Source organism: Pleuronectes platessa, chromosome 11 (genome assembly GCF_947347685.1).
Source record: "Pleuronectes platessa chromosome 11, fPlePla1.1, whole genome shotgun sequence".
Lineage (NCBI taxonomy): Eukaryota > Metazoa > Chordata > Actinopteri > Pleuronectiformes > Pleuronectidae > Pleuronectes > Pleuronectes platessa.
The window spans coordinates 2,288,596-2,307,505 of record NC_070636.1 but is presented as its reverse complement, the minus strand read 5'-3'; the positions used below and the strand labels follow the sequence as shown (position 1 = coordinate 2,307,505).

Here is an 18,910-nt window from a genome sequence, read left to right as displayed (position 1 = left end):
TAAGATAAGATAAGTTAAGACAAGATAAGTTAAGATGAGATAAGATGAGATGAGATAAGATAAGATAAGTTAAGATGAGATAAGATAAGTTAAGATGAGATAAGATGAGATGAGATAAGATGAGATAAGATAAGTTAAGATGAGATAAGATAAGATAAGTTAAGATGAGATAAGATAAGTTAAGATGAGATAAGATGAGATGAGATAAGATGAGATAAGATAAGTTAAGATGAGATAAGATAAGATAAGTTAAGATGAGATAAGATAAGTTAAGATGAGATAAGATAAGTTAAGATGAGATAAGATAAGATGAGATAAGATAAGATGAGATGAGATGAGATGAGATAAGTTAAGATGAGATAAGATAAGATAAGATAAGATAAAATGAGATTAGATAAGATAAAATGAGACAAGATGAGATAAGATGAGATGAGATAAGATAAGATAAGATAAGATGAGATAAGATAAGTTAAGATGAGATAAGATAAGATAAGTTAAGATGAGATAAGATGATATGAGATGAGATCAAATAAGATAAGATTAAATAATCCTTTATTAGTCCCATAAAGGTGAAATTTGCAAGATGAATAGTTTTAAAGGATTTAAGCTGTGTCAGACATTCATGGTCCCCAGAGGCTGAATCCTACTGACTCTTATGGCTCCTTTGAAGTTTTCTCGCAGCGCCACCATGTGGTTGATAATTTTTGGTTTTGAGTGAAATGTTTTTTTGACGACTATCGGATCGTATTTAATGAAATTTGACAAAGACAAATCGTCTTCACTGGACACGTTACTGGACAAGAGCCTGAGGAGTGTGTGATCAACAGGAGCCGGTGTGAACTCGACTGGAACTGTGAGGAGCTTTGAGAGATCGATAAGACCGCTGAAGAAATACAACTTATTCACACGCAAGTTTCCAGGAAATCTGCAAAAAGTCTAAAGTCTCAACAGTCAAACCTGAAAAATCTGAACAATGTGGTTTACGTTAGTGTTTCCTTGTAAATTTCAGCTCGACCACATTTTGCCTGAGGCCACATGTTCACGTCCGTCAACGCTCCCCTCGGGAAACTCCTGATTACCATGTCGGAAATGAGAACATTGATTCTGGGCAACATTAGCGTCGGCGTCATAGACTGTGAATAAAAAAATGCTGACTCATCCATGTTAGCAGCAGATTCTCTTTATTTCTTGTCCTGTTCCGCAGAATTTAAAGAGAAATTTGCCTCACAACATTTTAAATCATAATTTATATTGTATATTATGAAAAGTCATCCCACTTGGATTAAAGCAGCTTCTTCTTCAGTACATATACTCATAACGTGACTCTGGCTTCAGGGTTTAACCCCGACAGTGACGACCTGGTTGTGACCTCTGTGACCTCAGAGAACGAGGGTGAAACACGTCTAACAATAAACCACTCAGTCGTTTCCTCCAGGGCAAAGCACAGGGCCAAGATGAGTACGAGTGCAAGGCATCCTGGGAAATTCAGGCCAAAATCAAGCCAATTTCATTCATTCAGTAGTACAGGAAACAGCATGATCAACCTCACCTCGTCGAATCACATCGTTAGAGATTCAATCATGACATGATCAATCAAAGGGGAAATAAACATGATCATATTGTGGTCACGTTATATTTCCCTTACATAATCCTTTCTGCTGACTCGACAGCATTTAAAGTGAGATGATCTCCAATCTGGAGAACTTGAGTGTCGGATGCACGCAAACCAAAAAAGGCAAAGTCAGAAATCAAATCAATTTCATCTCTCTGTGGCTGTGATATGAAAATAAACTCTTGCTGTGTAGCGACAGTAGACAGCAGAGAGATCCCTGATAGAGAAGAGCGACAGCACAGGGTAGGTTCGGATGGTTTTTCAGATCAGGCAGACAACTGCTGGACTCTATTGGCGGCTTCAGTTTCCCATCAATAGAGTCAAATATAGAGTCAAATCAAAAGAATAAGTCGGGCCGAAGAGGAACAGTCACAAAGCATCCGGCTGAGTTCTGAACGCCAGTACAACGTCTGCACTGTCCGATCCAAACGGTTCGGAGACGAGAGGCATTATTACCCTTTCAGTAAAGAATGTCCTCTGCAGCTTGTAAAATATATGAAAGTGCTATAAAAGGTTGTGTGTTCTGTGCATGCTCAATGGAATGCTCATGGGATGTGTTGACAGTAAGTCACAGGGGGAGATTAGAGAGGGAGAGTTAGTCCAGACAAGTCGGACAGAGACAAGACACAAACGGCACATTTCAGTTCGACACATGGCATCACAGATAGGGATTAGTTTTAGGATTGAACTCCTGAACACTATTTTAACAAATTCACTAAAAGTTGTTTAGATTCTTACTCTTCAGTTTCGTAGTCCTTCCAGGCTTTGTCAAAAGGCTTTTTTAGATCCTGTGAAAGAAAAACACAAAAAAAAGACATATTTGAAACAATAGTAAGAAATATAGTGCTGAACTGATAGTTAATTAATCAATTTCTTTAACCTCTTTAACCTCTTTAACCTTTAACCTTCTCTTAACCATAATTATACGACAGAAACTATTAAAATACCTACCATTAAATCAAGTATTGTTATTGATCTAATAAACTTTTCCAACCATAGGCCAAATTTCTGCAAATAGTCCACCGCCTTTCATAAATGGTGTTTAACCCTTCAGGCCCCAGTGAGGATCGAACTCACGACCCCTGGTTTACAAGACCAGTGCTCTACCACTGAGCTATGGAGCCTGTGTGTGTATACAAAATCTGTTTTAATCTATAAAATCAAAGTCTATTGTGACCAAAACGGTTGCTTTACTGTATAATTGAATATATTTGATTGTTTTATTTCTTTAATAACCAACTGTTGGGTCCTGTTTTCTTCTTTTTGCTACAGGAGCCAGGATCAGGTTGCTGGCAGGAGGAAGAGGAGGAGGAAGAGGAGGAGGATGAAGACAATTCTGCGACTTCTCAGATCTTAAACACCCTGAGCAGCTCAGACATGTAACAATACGTGTTTGTATATAAACATAAAATCATAAAATCCCTATTACCATCTGTGTATGAACTGAATATGTGTATTTGTGTAGATGTTCCTCAGTTTTCATGAATCACTGGATAACTTCTGTTGAACTTTATATTCTAATTTGAATCATTTTGGTTTGTGAGGGAGTTTGAGATAAAGATCATTTGGCAGCTGCTCAGTTTGCAGAAGGTTATCGAGGAAGAAGCTCTGGTGCCCTCCGGTGTCCCCGAGAGGAAACTACGTCCTGACAAATAATGAGCGATGGGACAAAACGTCTTCGATGAAACTTGTTCACACGATTAAACCTTCAAATGATAATTCCTTCGTGTATTTCCTCTGATTCATGAGACCACATGAGGAAAACTCTGATATAAATATTGCAATGAACCCTGACACAAGACTGTTTAGTATTTACAAGTGTTATTATATTATTAATATCATAGTTACCGTTCATTTGATCCTCTGTGTTTGTACTGAGCAGTCTCAGCTTGTAAATATATTTAATTATACTTCTGTATGTTTATCTTATAATGGTCTCTGGTTCGACTCCACGGAGGGACAACACAAAAACATACCTGGACGGACAACACCTTGATCTGTTCCCCACTGTCTAAGTGCCTACCCCACCCTACTGTCTAAGTGCTCCTGAGCAAGGCACCTTACTCCCCATACACCTTACTGCCCACTGCTCTGTGTGTCCTCCTGTGTTCACCAGATGGGACAAAAGCCGAGAACAAATTTCCCCCCATTTGCATGTCGTGTGTGTGGGACCAATAAATGTATCTTATCTTATGTACTTTGATTATTTACTTGACTTTACGTTATTCTTACTCTGCTACAGACTTTTTTTCAAGATCATATTTTTTAACAACCGTGTTAGAATAAAACATCTTGAAAGTCTGAGCTCTAAATTATTACAAGTTCAAGATTGTAACTGTGAAAGAAGTTTGACTGAAGAATCTCTTTTGCTCAGACTCCAGAGAAGACACTGTGAACAATGAGCTTCACGATGAAGTGTAAGTTTTCATGCATATTGTTGTTGTTCTACTTTACGACAAAACAAGGACAGAGTGAAATTAGATCTTTATTGTGGGGAACAACAGACTGATGATCGACTACACGAAGCTAAAGTCCCGTTGGTTACATGAACAGGACACGAGGGGTGAAAAAAACAAAAAGACAATCAAAGACAGAAAATGGCACCAAATATTTCTTTTGATAACAAATACATGTGATGTTATTGCATCTCGACAGCGACCAGATGACAGCTTGGAAATCAAGCAACTGCTGATGACATATAAACAATATAATACACAGCTCTTTTAGAGTAAAGTTTGGATTAACATCGTGGTGACTGCGGGCGGGGGGGAAGGGAGGGGGGGAGGGGTCGGAGGCGTGGGGTGGCCTTCACCCCCGTCTCCCCGTTAGAAAAAGGAATGAAATGCGAAACTGAGCCACGTTAACCCAACTTTTCTCCTCATGACGTCTTTAAGATTTCTTGTACTCGATTCTCTCGACCTTCACGTCGTCGCCGATCAGCTGATACACGTACGTCACCACAGTGGAGGCCTGGATGTCCATTAATACGAAGGAGGGGATGATGTTGCTGTGAGGAAAGAACACAGATGGGTTTCAGGGTCTTTCATATCTAATTAAATCAGTTATTAATATAAATGTTAATCTCTAACCTTTCCAGTGCGCTGTAGGCTCCTGTGGCCGAGCCGGGGTTGATGTAGAACTTGTTCTCGTTCTCAAACGCCTCGAACTTGTGCGTGTGGCCGGAGATGAGGATGTCCACGTCCAGCTGTCTCTGCAGCAGCGCCAGGCTCGCCATGTCGCCCCAGGGAATCACCTGGTGGCCGTGGATCAGGCCGATCTTAAACTGGCCCACTGTCACCACCTTCTGCTCCGGGTAGTTCAGGTTCTGTGAGCGGAAACAAAACACACAAACAAAGACGTCAAGACTCACACGTTAAATCTGTTAAATCACGTTAAAGCCGAAGCAGAGGCGGCTGATGAACCTGGTGTGTGCTCATCGTGGGTGTGGATCTTATTTCCCATGTACTCCTCTTTAGCATTGCATTTAGAGCTAGCATGTCACAATAGCACGAAAGCCGGCTATGTTGTGAAACTGGGATAGTCATAATCGTGAGGATTGTGTCAGCACCCCCGCCTAACGATTACACAACGCGTATATCCGAGTCTACAGACACACACTCACCTCGTCGAAGTCCCCTCGCACTATGTGGACGTCTCCAGCGAGCGTCTTCAGGTAGTCATAGCTCTCCTTGGTGCAGAGGTTCCCCGTGCAGAGGATGTGTTGGATCTTCCCCGGGACCAACAGCTTCTTGAACTTGGCTGGCAGCGTGTTGCACCGGTGGGGGATGTGCAGGTCACCTAGCACCAGGACCAACTGATAGCATCACACAGACACACACACACACACAGACACACACAGGTTAGTTGAAAACCAATGAGACCCTGGAGAGTTCTGACTGTATGTTGTGGCATCTAAAAAAAAACAAGTGGGCTGAGGATAGAACCCTGTGGGACGCCACTGGTCATCTTCACATCCGAGGATTATGCAAACAAAGCTCCACTAGAATCATTAGTTCTTATTATTAGTTTGTCTTCCATCTTCATTATAACCAAACTTTAGTTTCGTACACCCGAACAACAACATACTCCAGACTGATTTAGTGCACTGGACAAACAGGCTCAATTCCTAAAGGTCAAACTTGACTTTTTGTTTATTCCAAAAACAGAACACAGAGCACAAATATAATAAAATAAAATATGGACTCAATCGGTTGGATTTCAGACACATGACACAGCATCACGAGAATCAAACACCAGCAAACCTGAGGGTCTCATAATTAAATGAAACCCGTCAGTGTCAGTAAAATTCCACTGAGCATCACAGAGATGCTGTAAATATTAGTTATGGTTGCATGTTAACACTTTGGAGACATTTCAAGGTCACATTGTACATTCAAATGTCAGTTGAGGTGAAAACCAGGAACTGTGTGTGATTATAGGAATGATTTTAAAGATTAGATAAAAGATGGACGACATGGCGGCTTCCAAACCATCTCAATTGCCCCCTGGTGGCCAGCTGCAGTATAGGACATAAACCCTGCCACTAAAACCTTCACTGTGAATGTTTGGTCGATTCCTTAGACCCCCCCGTGTCAGATAAATCTAGTATTGAAGCTTAATTTTGTCTTGAATCTGTATTGATTTGGCTAAATGAGTCATAAGTCTGTTTTTCTTTATGATAACAGCTAAAAGCGAGTGTCGGGCGCCACATCACCGAGCTGCAGCTGCTGATTTAGCGGCCGTGAAACCCCCTCTCCCGTGTTAGTGTGTCAGGCAGAGAAATGAGCAGAAACAAGGATTCCAACACAGAGCGAGGGCACTTACCCGGTGACCAGCCTGGTTGATTGGAGACACGCAAGGAGAGGGGGGGTGGGTGAGAGAGGGAGGAAGGCGGGATGTGCGTGGAGAGAATGACACGACGACGCATGGCCAAAGATTGAGGAGGAAAAAAAACACAAACAGAAGAAAAAACAAGAGAAGAAAGAGTTGGGACAAGAGGGGGAAACTGAAATTAGAAATTAAAAAAGGTGGATGGATTAAGTAGACAGATATTAATAATTCAAAATCAAATAGGAAAATTAAAACAACAATGTGGATGATCATTGGTTAATGGCGGAGGGTTAGTGATGATGATGATGATGAAGCAATCAATTCTGTCTGATTGTGAGCAGATGCAAAATCATGTTGTCAGAGCGACTCCAGCACGAGTACTTGTTGTATGACATGTTGTGTACAGACTAATAACATTTGTACAATATCCCATGTGTGTTTGAATAGTGGACTATCATGAGCTATGTTTCTAATCTTGTTTTAATGAGTTAAATTCCTTTTCTATTGTAGCTTGCGACAGGTGGTGAAGAATCTGTCACTATTCACTTTGATTGTATTGGATTTGGCTGCAACGCTGTTTACACCTGAGACTTCAAACACTACGACCCCCCCCCCCCCCCCCCCCCCACACTCTATTGGCATAGTGGTGAGTAGATAATGAGTGACCCCTTACAAAAGTTTTTGCAAGTACTATTCATTTACACAACCACTAATCATTTTAAACATAGGGCCTAGGTTGAAAATACCAGAATTCCACTTTAAGTGTGAGCACATCAGGTTTTCACAATAAAATCCACTTTAATTTATCGGAACACGATAAAAAAAAAAAAAAAATGACCGATCAAAGCAGATCAGAAATGTTGTTATTTAAAATATAATAATTCATATTGATCCAAACTAAAGGTGAAATGATTTCTCAATGGTCAGATAATTTATCAGTAACTACTCTGGTGAAGGAATGTAAAAAATGTGCCTGTTTGTGCTCTTAAATTATAAATATCTTCAGATTGACTCGTTCATATGACTGCAAACTGAATATTGTGACAGTTCGGATGTTGAACAGTAAAAATAAGAAATCTGAAGATGTCCTGTTGGAGTGTGGGAAGCTGTAACGATCAAGTAACTAAACTTTAAATTGAGATATTCATCGTCACATTAATATGTTGTGTCAAATTTCTCCAAACTAGTGTCCAACCTGTGACCAAATGAAGTGGGGAGAAGAAAAGTGAGTGAATGAATGAAACACTGAATGTATAACGGGATGATTTGGTTCTAATGTTATTGAACATATATTTAAAATCATGTTAAAAAGCTGGAGCCTGTAGTTCTGGTTAAACATCATCACTTCTGCACAGGGAGGAAGCCCCATTACATTAGAGTTAGCCTATTAGCCTGCTAGCTCTGAAGCTAACCGGTTAGCAAACAGGAAAAGTGACAGCAGGGTCGCGACGTCAACAAAACAGAACACAACACAACAACGACTCGTAAACAAAGTAAACAAAGTGAGGAGCCACTCGGAGCAGGAGAAAGTGAGCTGCAGCTGCGTTCTCTGCTTGTTTGGGACTAAACTGTTCAGGTGTCATGTGACCGCGGGTCCGCCTCGGCTCTGACGCCTCGCTGTCGAAACATCTGGATTCAAAACACGAAGCTGAGTCCACGAGGAGTCTGAGCAACATCTGGAGAACCGAGCTGGAAACACGCAGATCAAACGAGGCCGAGGCCTTTTCGCCATTTCATACTCACCATCTTCTGATCTGCTGCGAGAAGACTCGACCTGAGGAAGCGTCTACGCACGGGCCACGTCAGCGCGTCGGCCAATCAGAGGGGAGGACGTCGGCGCGTGAGTCAAGCTGGGTGTGATACTTCCTGTTAGCCTTTCAAAGTAAACGTGCGGAAAAAGGTGAGGGCCCACATAACAGGGGCCTGAAGCATTAGCGCTGTCTTGGCCCCTGGACCGAAGAGACACACAACTACCCGGAACTCATGCAGAATGAGAACAGGGAAACAAAAGTATCTTATCTTATCCATTCATTTCAAATTGTATCGTATTGTATCCATTTATACGATATTATATCCATTTATTTTGTATCGCTCTACAAGCCAGTAGCCCGTCAGATTGACCCTCAGCCTCAGCTTTTAACGTTATTGCGATTAAAAGCCTGAAACACCTGATGATGCCAAGGTACAATTGAAGACTGTACTTATTATTTTCAATACAACAACCAGTCTTACAGAATTTAAATGTGCCCCCCCCCCCCCCCCCCACACACACACTCTCTGGCTTCTCATTGTGCTGCTTGAGGGAACTGTTGGGTTTCTTTATAAACTATAAAGGTTTTGGGTTTATTATGTTATGATTTGCCTTTTAATCTTTTATTGTAACGCATTCTCCTTTTTTTTCCATTGACTGTTTTTGTGAAGCACTTTGTAACCTTGTTTAGATAAGTGCTATACAAATAAAGTGATTATTATTATTATTATTTATGTTTTATTATCCATTTGTATCGTACCTTTTCCTGTCAAGTCCCGTCACCTCTTATTTCAACCCCATCAACACCCGGGACCTCTTACTTTGAAACGGGCGCTCAGCCCCGGAAGTGTGTGCTCGTGCCTCGGCTTTGATCTCCAGCTCCGAGTCGAAGCGCAGAGAAGCGTCAGAACATTCGAGAGGTGAGCGGAGGCTAAAACATCCCCCGAGTGTCCACCGCTTCGTCCGGACGTAGGTTCCCCACACGTGTGCGCGTCTCCCCGGAGAACGAGTCGCGAGCTAACCGGGCTAAAGCTAAAGATACAACCCGTCGCGGTACTTTCATCGCGGCGCGTCGATAGCTCCCGGGCTAATAGCTGACGTCGCGTTAGCATCTGGGCTCTGGCTATTTCCAGGAGTTCCAGCCCCGCTACGACACACGGCGACGTGTACCACCACGGGCTACGGTGAATTTCTAACGCAACACAAAGTGACGTCACTTCACTTTTACGAACATTTATCGAGGGATTAATGTCGCAATGGTTTTTTTTGGGGGGTGAATTGGGAACACGTGTAAAGGCTAGCATGTTAGCTTCCCGTCGAGCTACGTTGTGGCGTCAGGCTAACTGAACACTTTCGGCGACTGCGTGGTTCTCGGTGTCGTGACAGCCACGGAGAACGATTGTAACGTGCGACGATGCGAACGCTCTGGCTTCCGCTGTAACGTGAGTGTGTTCTCCCTCCCCCCGAAGGTCCCCCCCGAAACCCCGCGAGGACGACCCAGAAGCCCTGCCTCCGTCTCCGAGCCTGGCACCTGCACCGGTTGGACGCTCTCGGGTGTTGGACTCGTCTTCCGGAGCCGCTCGACCACCAAGCATCTCTGCTGCAACCCACACGCCACCCGCCGCAGCCTCCAGCTCCGTTCACTGCGTCTCCTGGACGATCAGCGTTGTGTTTATGTCTTTGTTTTGCGAAAACGGTGAGTGCCCGGGGCTCCGTCTATAACCTGTTTTTGGGGGGTAAAAGGTTGTGTGATAAATGTGTCGTGTGTGTCTTCTGCGTGTGTGTGTGCGTGTTGTTCGCAGTATGACATGTTTTCCGTGCCACTGTATCAAAATGGCGTCTCCCATTCCCGTCACTCGTGTGCAGTGTCTGGATGACGCACTCTGCACCAAGCATCCAGCTAAGCTAACTAGCCTCCAGCTCCACCTCCTTCCCCCCACACACTGTAATGTAATAGCCTCGACCCGTGGCCTTCCCCTTCACCTCGGCCCGGGACTCCCCGGTGCCCCTGACGAGCCGGCGGTGAGTCACCTCATGTGGAGCCGCCCTGACATCCTCCAGCCCGGGGAGCCGCCGTTAGAGCCGTCAGTATGGAGGATGGAAAGGGGGGGGGGGGGGGGCGGGTTTGGCAGCTGCTAGGCCTCCTGTTTGTGACCTATTAACAAGAGCAGGCCCTATGTGCCTAAAGCCAGAGGCCCGCGTGGAAGACAAAAGGCTTTTTTCTGTATTTACATGCTCACAAAAGCTCTGCAATGCGTCCAGTCGGGTTTCATGTTCCCTCTTTGGTCTGATCTGCTGAGCTGGCTTCCCCCCTGCCGGATCCCATCGATATCTGCTGGTTTTGCGGTATGTTGGGGGAGCACAGGCTGGAAACTGGCCCTTGGTCATATGTGCGATCAGACTGGTGAAGCAGGAGTTTGAGCTCAGACTGGTTTGAAGTGGAGACTTATTTGAATGAGGAGCTCTGGGGATTTGATCCATGGTAAAAAAAAAAAAAATTTTAAAACACATAAAATGATGGTTGATAAGTGCAGATTGCTTTGAAGTATTTTTTACATTCAAGAACATGAAGTACAAAGGACTGATATACTGATGAGCAGCAATGAAATGGACACGAGAATAAACATAAATAGGAGCAGCAAATAAATACATTAAAATAATAGTTTCAAACTAAACTATGATAAAAGGTAGTATTTGGTATTGTTAATATAAGTTTACTTATGGTGACTACACAGAGTGAAAACTCAAAATATTTGCTTAACAAACTTTATAACAGAAAACCTAATCCAACAACAATAATTTAACATTCAACAGTGTCCGTGCTCAAGGGCTGGGTCACATGTATCTCCATCTAACAGCAGTGAACCGTCCACTTCCAATAAGTGCTAACGACGGGAAATTAAAACGCCTGCTTCCCGGGGCGAGGCAAATTGCAGTGAGGATTTACATTGACCTCAACCGTGGTGAACTTTGACCCACGATGGTTTGTCTATGTGTCTCTGTTCCCTAACGCAGCAAAATACCGCTGCTCCAAACTCGTCAATTGTCCCTGCTGGGGCCAGGGACGTCCTGGTGTCAGCTGATGTGCTGGACATGGCGTAACCAGTTAAAAGGGAGCGTCCCTCTTCTTTTAAATCGTTCTGTGTGTTGCCAGCTGCTTCAGTGGGTTTGTCCTGTGCTTCTTTTGACACAGGTTTGTTTTCCAACACTTAAATAGACACGTGGAGTGTTTTTAATGTTAAACCTGTAATTAGAGAAACTATTTCAGAGCTCAGGCAATGAAATCTTGGTTGTCATTTGGAATCAAGGTATCGGCCATGTTGGAACTGATGCCTGGTTGTCTCTGGATTTGGGCACAAAGCCCGACTCTGCAGTGTCCCTCAGTTTTTTCTGAGTCTCTCTGGTTCCTCCTGAAATTCTCGTAACTCTGGAGAAATGGCTGCACCCACTCTGGAATCACTTTGCACCACAGGAATCGCTTCTGTCTGTTCTCGTGTTCTGCGAGCTGTCCAGATCACAAAGGCAATGATTAATGTGCCTCGATTGATTGGTTTACAGACTAAGTCTTCACTGATCTCTAATTGTCGCAGCAGCAGTTTGAAACACAATGTTTAGATCCTTGAACAACAGTTTACGTTTTGAACCATCTAGGCATTCGAACCAGTGTTTTTATATTTTGTTAGATAACTGAATGACATTTCTTTTGACTCAATCTGTATTAAAGTGGTCTACAACTCACACGAAGATGCCTCTAGATTTTCCTCATTAATAATTGATTGTCGTTTGTCCCTCTCTCCTCTTTCAGAGCTGTTGCGCAGCCGTTGGAACCTGTGTGGTGGAAATCTAGCCTTCAAGCAAGGAGCTTGCGGCCACAGCGGCACAACATTTTTCATGTCAGAGACCGAGCACGCTTGCAGTCGTTTATGTCATCCCCTCTTTTCCAGACAGAAGATCCCAAAAAATCCCCAACCAAGATCCTTTTATCTTACTGATAGTGCTAACATCCAGCCAAAATGTCTGTCAACGTCAACCGCGGCGTGTTGGACCAGTTCTACCGCTACAAGATGCCCCGTCTGATTGCCAAGGTAACTGCCCGCCATCCATCAGATCCAAGTTTATAACATTTTGTTAAGAAGTTGTGTAGAGGGAATAGTGTCAACCTTGTGTTTTGTCTTCCATTCAGGTTGAAGGCAAAGGGAATGGAATTAAGACAGTTATTGTCAACATGGTTGATGTTGCGAAGGCACTGAACAGGCCTCCAACATGTAAGTAGCACCTTGTGTGGTATCTTCTGTTCCATCTCTCTTTATCTCTTCTGAATGTCTTCAGAGAAACAATGAGGATCAATAGTGTTTCAATCAAACAATGATCACACGGTTGTCTGAAAGCAGGCGGATAAGATTGAAAAGAAGCTGACATTTGGTTTATTTATTCTTACTGTGATGTTTAGTATTTTCTTTATTTCACTCTGACGTCTTCTCTGCTGTCCTCCGCAGACCCGACCAAGTTTTTTGGTTGTGAACTCGGCGCTCAGACCCAGTTTGATTCCAAAAATGACCGTTTCATCGTCAACGGATCCCACGAGGCGAACAAGTTGCAGGACATGCTTGATGGGTTCATCAAAAAATTTGTGCTGTGCACCGAGTGCGAAAACCCTGAAACTGATCTGGTAAATATCACACCGCATCTGGACGTCATGTTTAATCAATTCATTCTAATTTCACAAATCCTTTTGGTTCTGATCGCCCTAAAATGTTAAATCTTTAATTCATATACCAGGATGTCATGGTTTACTGTAGTTTTGACTTCGTCTTCCTCTCACAGAATGTCAATTCCAAGAAACAAACCATTGGCACTGTCTGTAAGGCCTGTGGACACCGCGGCATGCTCGACATGAGACACAAACTCTGCACGTTCATCCTCAAAAACCCACCAGGTGAGAACGTGTTCCTGCTTCTAACGGAACTCTGACACCAACACAAGCAGTTTTTTGAACGTAACGATCAAAATAGAAACCTCGACAATTTCATAGAAGAACATTCTTCTGCTTCTCCATCAACAGAGAGCACCGACATTGTAACTGCATCTGCAAAGAAAGAGAAGGATAAGAAGAACCGCAAGAAGGACAAGGAGAACGGCGGAGAAGAGGCTGGAATCACCGGGGACTTCGGCGCTCCTGAGGCTGTGGTGGGTTTCTTTCTGAGCTGTTTAACCAATCAGGGACCAGTACTGAGCAGTCAGGTTACTTTAAACACTGTCAAACCCTGGTCACAGTTCCGTGGCCTAGTTGAGAGCTTATCTTTGTTAAGTACACAAACAGAATTTATTATCAGCGTCGCACAGACGGTGGCAACTTCTGTTATCAGGCTCTGTGAATTTCATGAACTTATTCACATGCTAGTTGACTGTTGTTCTCGTCAACACATACAAAAATCATTCTGATCATTTGACCCTTTAAAACTTTACTTTGTTTGCTGATAAATTGTTAAACGCTTCAATAACGGCGTCGTGTTTGCTCAGGTTTCATGATTCACAACCTGGAGTTTATTTTGAGATTATTATTTTTTACATTGGCTGTGTAGAAGATCCCTCACCTGAAGACTTGCATGTTTGTCTGTCTCTAATGGATCTGTTTGTGTCTGCTCGTCAGGATGGAGAAGACGACGACGACGACTGGGCCGAGGAGACCACCGAGGAGGCGCAGAGGAGGCGAATGGAGGAGATCAGCGACCACGCCAAGAACCTGACACTCAGCGAGGACCTGGAGAAACCCCTGGAGGAGCGAGTCAACCTGTTCTACAACTTTGTCAAAGTAAGAATCACAAACTGCTCATTCAGAATTCTCCTTATTCACGTACAGCCTCTGTTCCTCATTAAACATGTTACATTTAGTTAAAATGGTGGAAACAGCCAACACGCAAGTTAATATTATAACTTAGATCTTTTTTAATAAGTGAGTAGCTCATTCTACTACTTAAAGATCTGAGTAAGACATTAAAGGAAAGTAAAATACAAATTTGAGTTAAAAGGAGCAAAACATCCTTCAAATCTTATGTTTTCCTCTTGTGCAGGTTTAAACATTTCTTATGATCCAATCTTTTCGTTCCTCCTCTAGTACAAGAAGGAGAGTGGAACCATCGACGGGGCCGATAAGGACATCTTGGCGGAGGCAGAGCGTCTGGATGTGAAGGCCATGGGCCCCCTCATCCTCAGCGAGCTGCTCTTCAACGAGAACATCCGTGACCAGATCAAGAAATACAAACGCCACTTCCTGCGAGTGAGTTGAATGATGCGCCTCTTTAACGTTCCTCTGGATCAGATGTAGCATCAGATGTTTCCCTTCATGACCCGAGTGTTCTTCTGACTGTCTCGGGATTTTTTTTATTTCTCCCCAGTTCTGCCACAACAACAAGAAAGCCCAGAAGTATCTGTTGGGAGGCTTTGAGTGCGTCGTGAAGCTGCATCAGGTCCAGCTGCTGTCCCGAGTTCCCATCATCCTCAAAGAACTGTACGAGTATGACCTGGTGGAGGAGGACGTCATATTAGCCTGGGCAGAGAAGGTGTGTGTAGATTGTCTTTATATGAACAACTTATTACATCTACACATCTGTGGTCCAAATATTCAGCTTTTCAAAAATCCTGTCAAACCTAAATGCTAACGTGAACTTGTAGCAGTGACGAGGCAAAGACCTTTATTTCTTATCAGTTTGAGATCACATGTGAATATTAACTGTTCAGACTTAGAAAAGCAGCAGCAGCAGCAGCGGTGGTATTGACTCAGTTTAATATTGAACTTTATCCAGCGGCTAGTTTCAACCCTTATGTGACTTGTAAATAAAGAAAGTCCAACCTGTTTTTAACGTTTAATTTAATACGGATTTGTATCAACTTAAGTCAAGTTGAGTCCAGTAAATAACCTGAAGTGGTACAAAGGTGAGTGGTGAACTGCATCAAGTAAAATAAAAGTAAAATTCAAACTGAAAGAACTTGTATTTCATAAACTACAGGTCATTTTCAAATAGATATATATATGTAAATTTGTAATTTCCTGCAGAAGTTGAAGTAAAAGTCTTTTCATGAAAACATTTCCTGCAGGTTCCTCAAAGTTTGTTGACTCAAACTCTGTCTGTACAAATCCAGTGTTGGAACAGACTGATCACACTGAGTTGTGTGAAGCTGGTTAGAAAAGCCACAGACAGAAAATATTGAACCTAAACACCAAAGGAAAAAACAGAATCAAACTGAAGCATGTGTTTGTCTCTTATTGATTTAAACATTGAACATTAGACACTTGATTTTACTCAAAGCACCAACTGTGATTCTTTGTTTCTCCACCAGGTCTCTAAGAAGTACGTCTCTAAGGAACTGGCCAAAGAGATCCACGCCAAGGCTGCTCCTTTCGTCAAGTGGCTGAAGGAGGCCGAGGAGGAGAGCGAGGGCAGCGGAGGAGAAGAGGAGGTGGAAGATGATGAGAACGTGGAGGTAAAGATGTAGATTAGTTGGTTTTAACTGTGGTGTGGTACAGAACGGGGATTCAGGTGTCACTTTCCTGTAAACAGAAACGGGCGGAGTGATATAAGATCAGAGAAAGTTTGAACTGGGTTGTGCAGCGACTCCTGAGTTCATGTGTAAAAAGGCTTCAGCAAACAGACTGAACAAACATCTTCTTGTTAAATATTTGTTGTGGTTCTGCGACACCAGTTTTGTGAGTTTATGATCTGGTGGGAAAATGTCCACGGCGGTGAATCCTCATCGTGTTAAAGGAACTCTCTTCGACCACATGAATCCGTTGTTTGTTGTGAACTCGTTAATCGTCGGGGTCGTGACCTCACGATGACGTGAACCTGTGTTCGTTCAGCAGCTGAGTGGTTTGTGTTCTCTCTCCTCAGGTTGTGTACTCGTCCTCCGCCCGCGAGCTCAAAGTGGAGACTGTGAAAACAGGCGCGCCCCAAAAAGAAGACGACGACCTCGACATCGATGCAATCTGAGACTCCTGACCACAGCGATGCTTTCCTTGTGTTGTGGCTTTGACTCTCATTGCCCTGTACGACCTAAACGGCTGGCCTCTCCCTCCTCTACTCCCCCCCCCCTCCCTCCTTCTCCTCCCCCCCTCCCTCCTCCTCCTCCTCCTCCGCTTGTGGCATGACTTAACATAGCGCTTTACTTGCTGCACATTAATGCTAATCTAATTTTGGAGATCTATAGAGTTCATGAAATGAAGTCGATTTGGGGATTTTAATCAGGGGTGTTGTGGGATCATTTTGACTGCACATTTTGTTGTTGTGTTTTATTTTATTTTTTGGTCCCTCTATTTTTCCAGTCAATAAAGAATGAATGTTTTGCAATCCAGCACACTCGACCGTTGACTCTGGATTGAACTCGTTTGGCTCGTGTGTTCAGATCATGCAGGTTTCTTTTACTGAAGCTCAGAATTGAATTCTAAAGAACCTCTAAAATAACATTGATGGACAGAATATTAACGATGACCTGTTTGAAGATTGATTGAAAATTCACCGGTCAAAGATTCTCATGTGTTTATTTGCTTCTTCTGCCATTAAACGGAATATATTTGGATTTTTTTGCGTGTTTGTCAGAAATAAGAAAATGTGATTGAGTTTGGGGAAATATTACAGGTGCTTTTCCACTTTTACATATATTACAAGTAATAAGTTCAAATGATAGAGATGATGTGAAATACAAACTTATATTTACAATGAATACTTGATGGGTATCAAATTCTACTTCATCTGTTGGTAAAAATATTTGTTATCCACAGGATTTAAAATCAAGTTTTTAAGATGCAAGAAATATTTTATGGTTTATTTTAATCCACATTTTCAACAGCTAATTATGAGGCTGAATAAAAGAAGCATCACATAAGTTGAATGAAACTTAAGTTTGTACCTCAGAGAATCCTACACATCGTCCAGTCTGATACAACAAGTGATCTTATAACCAAAATGATTCATTTATTAGTTAACATCAAATGTTATCTATATATATTTAAGCAAATCTGCTTTAGAGAAAGACACACAACACAGATTTATATAGCAACACAAAATGTCAATAAAATCCGCAGTTAAGTGACAAATAAGATCTGTGGAACAAATGGGTTTAAAGAAATCTGAAAATATAGTTCAGGACCATATTATACATATTTATATTGGCCCAGTGAATATACCTGAAGTACACATACACATTGGCCAGATAGCACAAGTACTAGTTTATATCATGAATTATAAGTAAATAAACAAGAAGTTAATATAATAAACTGTTGTAAACACATTGTAGTCAAATATCCACATAACACAACATAAAGAAGATATTTACACAATCTGTTCATATATATTTGTAATATTATTAACGAGAAAAAGGATTTTTGTCGAGTGTAGATGTGTGATTTAGTTCTGCACTTGAGTATTTCCTTTTTGGGTTTATTTGTAAATGTCTTTCATGTTGTAAGTGTGTGTCTTCTCTTTTTCCACAGTTCAGTAAACCAGTACCAGAAGAAGATGTATATATTTGTAAATTAGGGTGTGTCTTGGTACGACAGATATACAAAATACATTATTTAAATGTTTTATTCGCTCATTAACAGGAACGTGTGTACCTTAGTAAAATAAAAAATGTAATATCACAACACAAAAGGTAACAGTCCCCAGTCAGTAGTGCTCTGCTCAATTAAACTAAATTAATATTTCTGAGATTCATGTAAATATAGAGAAGAGTGGAACGTTTTTTCCATCATTGTTGATTTTAATTTCTCTTTTATTCTCTTTTGGATTAATTGAACAAATCTGCCTCTATAAAAAAAGTTATTAGCCAAAGTGAAGAATCTTTATAAATGTCAGTAAAGTGTAAAGAGTCCGGTTGACAGAACGTGTTGTTGTCGGTCTGTTTCCTGCAGGTTCCCGGAGGTTGTTTGTTCCTGAGCAGAAAGTTTCCAGTGGAGCTGCTGGGACTCGATGACAGTTCTGATCCAATGAGACCGAGCTCAGCTGCTTTCCTCACTTCCTGACGCGGCCTTCAGGCGCAGTGGGAAATATCCACACCCACGTTTCTGTGCAACACATCTCACACCCTGACCGTGTGTAGAGTTAGTGTTTGATGTTTATTACAGTCATTAAGTCATTTTATTGACCCTTAAGAATCCTTAATTGTTTCTGTATTTTTTGTGCTTATTTTGATTTATTTATGTCAAATTCCACCTTTAATGTTGTGATGTAGTTTGAGTTGAATCAGCTGATGAATCAATGATCCTGTCCCTCTATCAGGGGTCGAGGGTCAAAGGTCGAGGGGTAAGAACAATCTTTTGTTTGCTGTCGTTGACCCAAAGCTTTGGAACTGTTTCCTATCAACACTTAGCTCTGAGTGTTGCTCTTCCATTGACATATTTACATTCAATCTGAAGACCAATATGTGTTCTCAGGCTTTTCAGTGTCATTTCATTATTCAGCAGATTAGTTGTTTACTCTGGTTGTTGTAAATGTTGCTACTTTCTCAATAAACTTCTGAAGGAGATATGATCCACTTCATCTGCTGCCACAGTTTTTAACCTTTTGTTTTCATGTATCGCTGGTATTATAACCTGCTTCACATCTACGAATACTGTATTTTACAAATACTCACTTGTCAAATTTCATGACCATATATTTTATGAATATCATTGTGTCAACACAACAATTGAAATTACAGAGACAGATTTAACGTACAATCTA

At 42.0% G+C, this 18,910-nt stretch overlaps 2 protein-coding genes and 1 non-coding gene across 4 annotated transcripts; 1 reads left to right on the top strand and 2 right to left on the bottom strand.

Annotated features, from left to right (window-relative positions):
* Nucleotides 1-2,664: 2,664 nt before the first annotated feature.
* Nucleotides 2,665-2,736, bottom strand: trnat-ugu (transfer RNA threonine (anticodon UGU)). Its single transcript has one exon. It is a non-coding gene; the product is annotated as a tRNA-Thr (tRNA).
* A 1,348-nt stretch (nucleotides 2,737-4,084) lies between these two features.
* On the bottom strand, nucleotides 4,085-8,274 carry vps29 (VPS29 retromer complex component). Its single transcript, XM_053433860.1, has 4 exons — nucleotides 8,186-8,274; nucleotides 5,235-5,426; nucleotides 4,702-4,937; nucleotides 4,085-4,619 (listed from the first exon to the last, which is right to left on the bottom strand). Exons 1-4 carry the CDS (start codon nucleotides 8,186-8,188, stop codon nucleotides 4,502-4,504), a joined length of 549 nt encoding a protein of 182 aa, XP_053289835.1. The 5' UTR covers nucleotides 8,189-8,274; the 3' UTR covers nucleotides 4,085-4,501.
* Nucleotides 8,275-9,020: 746 nt separating this feature from the next.
* eif5 (eukaryotic translation initiation factor 5) lies at nucleotides 9,021-16,766 on the top strand. Of its 2 annotated transcripts, none has more exons than XM_053434884.1 (12): nucleotides 9,021-9,112; nucleotides 9,662-9,888; nucleotides 11,998-12,277; nucleotides 12,376-12,457; nucleotides 12,689-12,861; nucleotides 13,017-13,128; nucleotides 13,255-13,379; nucleotides 13,843-14,004; nucleotides 14,308-14,469; nucleotides 14,588-14,752; nucleotides 15,531-15,674; nucleotides 16,082-16,766. In XM_053434884.1, the coding sequence occupies exons 3-12, from the start codon at nucleotides 12,206-12,208 to the stop codon at nucleotides 16,178-16,180; spliced, it is 1,296 nt and encodes a 431-aa protein (XP_053290859.1). In that variant the 5' UTR covers nucleotides 9,021-9,112; nucleotides 9,662-9,888; nucleotides 11,998-12,205; the 3' UTR covers nucleotides 16,181-16,766. The 2 variants fall into 2 exon arrangements, with proteins under 2 accessions (XP_053290859.1, XP_053290860.1); XM_053434885.1 differs by lacking the exon at nucleotides 9,021-9,112 and adding an exon at nucleotides 9,147-9,161.
* The last annotated feature ends 2,144 nt before the right edge of the window (nucleotides 16,767-18,910 follow it).

Bases quoted from the DNA above. Each gene is read 5' to 3' on its own strand.
- vps29 (XM_053433860.1), bottom strand. The intron at 4,938-5,234 runs GTGAGTGTGTGT...TTCCGCTCACAG, and splicing joins TGCGAGGGGACTTCGACGAG to AACCTGAACTACCCGGAGCA. The intron at 4,620-4,701 runs GTTAGAGATTAA...CTTTCCTCACAG, and splicing joins GCCTACAGCGCACTGGAAAG to CAACATCATCCCCTCCTTCG.
- eif5 (XM_053434884.1), top strand. From the start codon at position 12,206: ATGTCTGTCAACGTCAACCGCGGCGTGTTGGACCAGTTCTACCGCTAC. The intron at 13,129-13,254 runs GTGAGAACGTGT...CTCCATCAACAG, and splicing joins CATCCTCAAAAACCCACCAG to AGAGCACCGACATTGTAACT. The intron at 14,005-14,307 runs GTAAGAATCACA...TTCCTCCTCTAG, and splicing joins TGTTCTACAACTTTGTCAAA to TACAAGAAGGAGAGTGGAAC.